General features: G+C 45.5%; 1 protein-coding gene across 1 annotated transcript; it reads right to left on the reverse strand.

Annotated features, from left to right (window-relative positions):
* Positions 1 to 1,239: 1,239 nt before the first annotated feature.
* LOC119958714 (39S ribosomal protein L30, mitochondrial-like) lies at positions 1,240 to 1,686 on the reverse strand. Its single transcript, XM_038787291.1, has one exon. It carries the CDS (start codon positions 1,660 to 1,662, stop codon positions 1,240 to 1,242), a length of 423 nt encoding a protein of 140 aa, XP_038643219.1. The 5' UTR covers positions 1,663 to 1,686.
* Positions 1,687 to 2,635: the final 949 nt, after the last annotated feature.

Here is a 2,635-nt window from a genome sequence, read left to right on the forward strand (position 1 = left end):
TGCGCCTCCACTTTCTTCCCCAAGCCATGGATCGTGCGGTGGAAGGACGCTATCTTGCGCTGGACGGATTGGATTCGTGTGTTTATTGTCACGTGTACCAAGGCGCAGTGAAAAGTATTTTTCTGCGAGCAGCTCAACAGCTCATTAAGTAAAAGAAAAGACAAGGAAATAAAAGAAAATACATAATAGGAACGGTTGTAAGTTAATTAAAAAGTGGATCTGTTAGGGAAAGCTCGCAGAGTGTGGCCATGCTCAGGCGCCATCTTGTGCCACATTGTTTCATCTTCCTGTAATTATGCATGAACTATTATTAAAATATTGAAATTGTTTCATCTAGTTGGAAAGCACGGAATTAAGTTCAACATGCGGTTGCGGTACAATGTTGAAGTAAAATATATTGCATTGTACAGCAGTTGACCAAAATATTTTATACATAGACATAGAATTTACAGTGGAGAAGGAGGCCATTCTGCCCATCGAGTCTGCACTGGCTCTTGGAAAGTGCACCCTACCCAAGGTCAACACCTCCACCCTATCCCCATAACCGAGTAACCCCACCTAACACTAAGGGCATTTTGGGCACGAAGGGCAATTTATCATGGCCAATGCACCTAACCTGCACATCTTTGTCCTGTGGGAGGAAACCGGAGCACCCGGAGGAAACCGACGCACACACGGGGAGGATGTGCAGACTCCACACAGACAGTGACCCAAGCCGGAACCGAACCTGGGACCCTGGAGCTGTGAAGCAATTATGCTATCCACAATGCTACCGTGCTGCCCTCAACTACACTTCTGCTTTCGTATAACAACCCCAGGAACAAAAATAATTCTTCCAAGGTCTGCTTTCAAAAGGAAAAGTAATCATCTAGACATGTGCTGAGAAACTTTCATCAATTCTTCTAACCAAGATTTTTAAAAATTATTTCACGAGATGTCAATGCCACTAGCAAGGCCAGCGTTTGTTGTGAATCCTTATTGCCCTGGAGCAAGTGTTGGTGAGTTGCCTTCTTGAAGTGTTGCAGTCCGTGTTGTAGATATACCCACAGTGCAGTTAGGAAGGGAATTTAAGATCAATGCAGAATGAAAGATCAAGGTTGTCATTCCACTAGATATTTTAAAGGTAAACTTGAAATTTAACTTTAAGGAAATATGAAATATTTCACACACATGAGACACAAATAGCAGCTTTAGATTCAGTGGCTTTTTACTCCAATGTGTGCAAGTGACGACTTATAATCAATCCCCGGTGCTCTTCAGGTAAGTGTCAGCTAGTTCCTGTTCTGCTGGAGGCCCCTGTGGCAATTTCAGAGTTTGCATTCTTATAAGATGCTTAATGGCTTTTCGTTTATTGTTAACTGATGGAACATTCTTATGAATCCGTGGTTGATTTGACTTGGCTAACCCAAGGTCATTGACAATTTTCTTTTCCCAATATGGACGCCGTGTTGGATATTTTATTCTGCTAATGATATGCAGTTGGTATGGCTGGTCTAGATCACCTTTATATTTTGCATGATCGGATGGTTCAACTTCAAACATCTTTTCAATAATACGTGTCTTAGTAAATTTCAATCGTATAAATCCAGGCCACAATACTGGAATCGAAAACTGTTCCGCCAAGTACGTTAGTCGATTAATTTTCCTGCACAGGGCGGCCATCACTTCAACCCGCCCGAAAAATGCCAACAATGCAACATACTCAATCTTTCCACGTAGCATGCGGCTCCAGATCACTGAGTTCCCGGTAACCGCCATTCCACCCACTCCATGTCTATCGTGCGCTGGAAGGTTTCATGCGCTCGAGGGAGGCTATCGTGCGCTGGAGGGAGGCTATCGTGCGCTGGAGGAAACTATCGTACGCTGCAGGCAGCCTATCATACGCTGGAGAGAGGCTATCGTGCGCTGGAGAGAAGCTATCGTGCGACGGAGGGAGGTCAGAGCCTCCGTCACCACACCCTTCATCACCACCTGGAACTCGGTTTTTATTGCTTCCTTCGTGGCGGTTTGTTCCTTTCTTCACAAAGTCTTCCACACATCCCCTGGTGGGGTGGGGGAGGTTGTTATGGGGTTGCCGTTTGCTTTGGTGCTTCCGCGTGGGTCGCCGGCCGAACCCTTTCTTGGGAAGCCGGGGTTTCCATGTTACCTCGTAGTTCCACCATTCCGTCTGCTCGCTGGCCTTGCCCTTTCCCGCCACTCCTGCCCTCTCGTCGGCCGTTCAAGTTACCGTTCCCCGGCATCCCTTTTCCCACAGTTAGTCTGCGCCTTGAGGTGTGTTTATGATGGCCGTTTGAGTCACAGAACTCTGCAAATGAGCTCTTTTGGATCTAGTTGGGAGGAGAGTCATCGATTAGCTGAAGTCTGTATAAAAGACAGAGAGCGCACTCAGTAAGATAGCGCTTTTCAAGGAGACACATCCTGAGTGACTCGCATCTTGAGTGGGATTGCAACTTATTTGGTAATTTGGTGCAGCGAGGAAATTCGGTGCAGAGTGTGAGGAGGTGCTTTTTAACCCTGGTAAGAGACTGGTAAGTTATTTTTCTTTTCATTGTCTAATTTATTTATTTTTATTTTGAAATTGTCGTTGTATAAGTTTACCTAAGGTTTAAGACATGGCAGGAGATCCCAGACCCGT

Source organism: Scyliorhinus canicula, chromosome 30, assembly GCF_902713615.1.
Source record: "Scyliorhinus canicula chromosome 30, sScyCan1.1, whole genome shotgun sequence".
NCBI classification, from domain to species: Eukaryota; Metazoa; Chordata; class Chondrichthyes; order Carcharhiniformes; family Scyliorhinidae; genus Scyliorhinus; species Scyliorhinus canicula.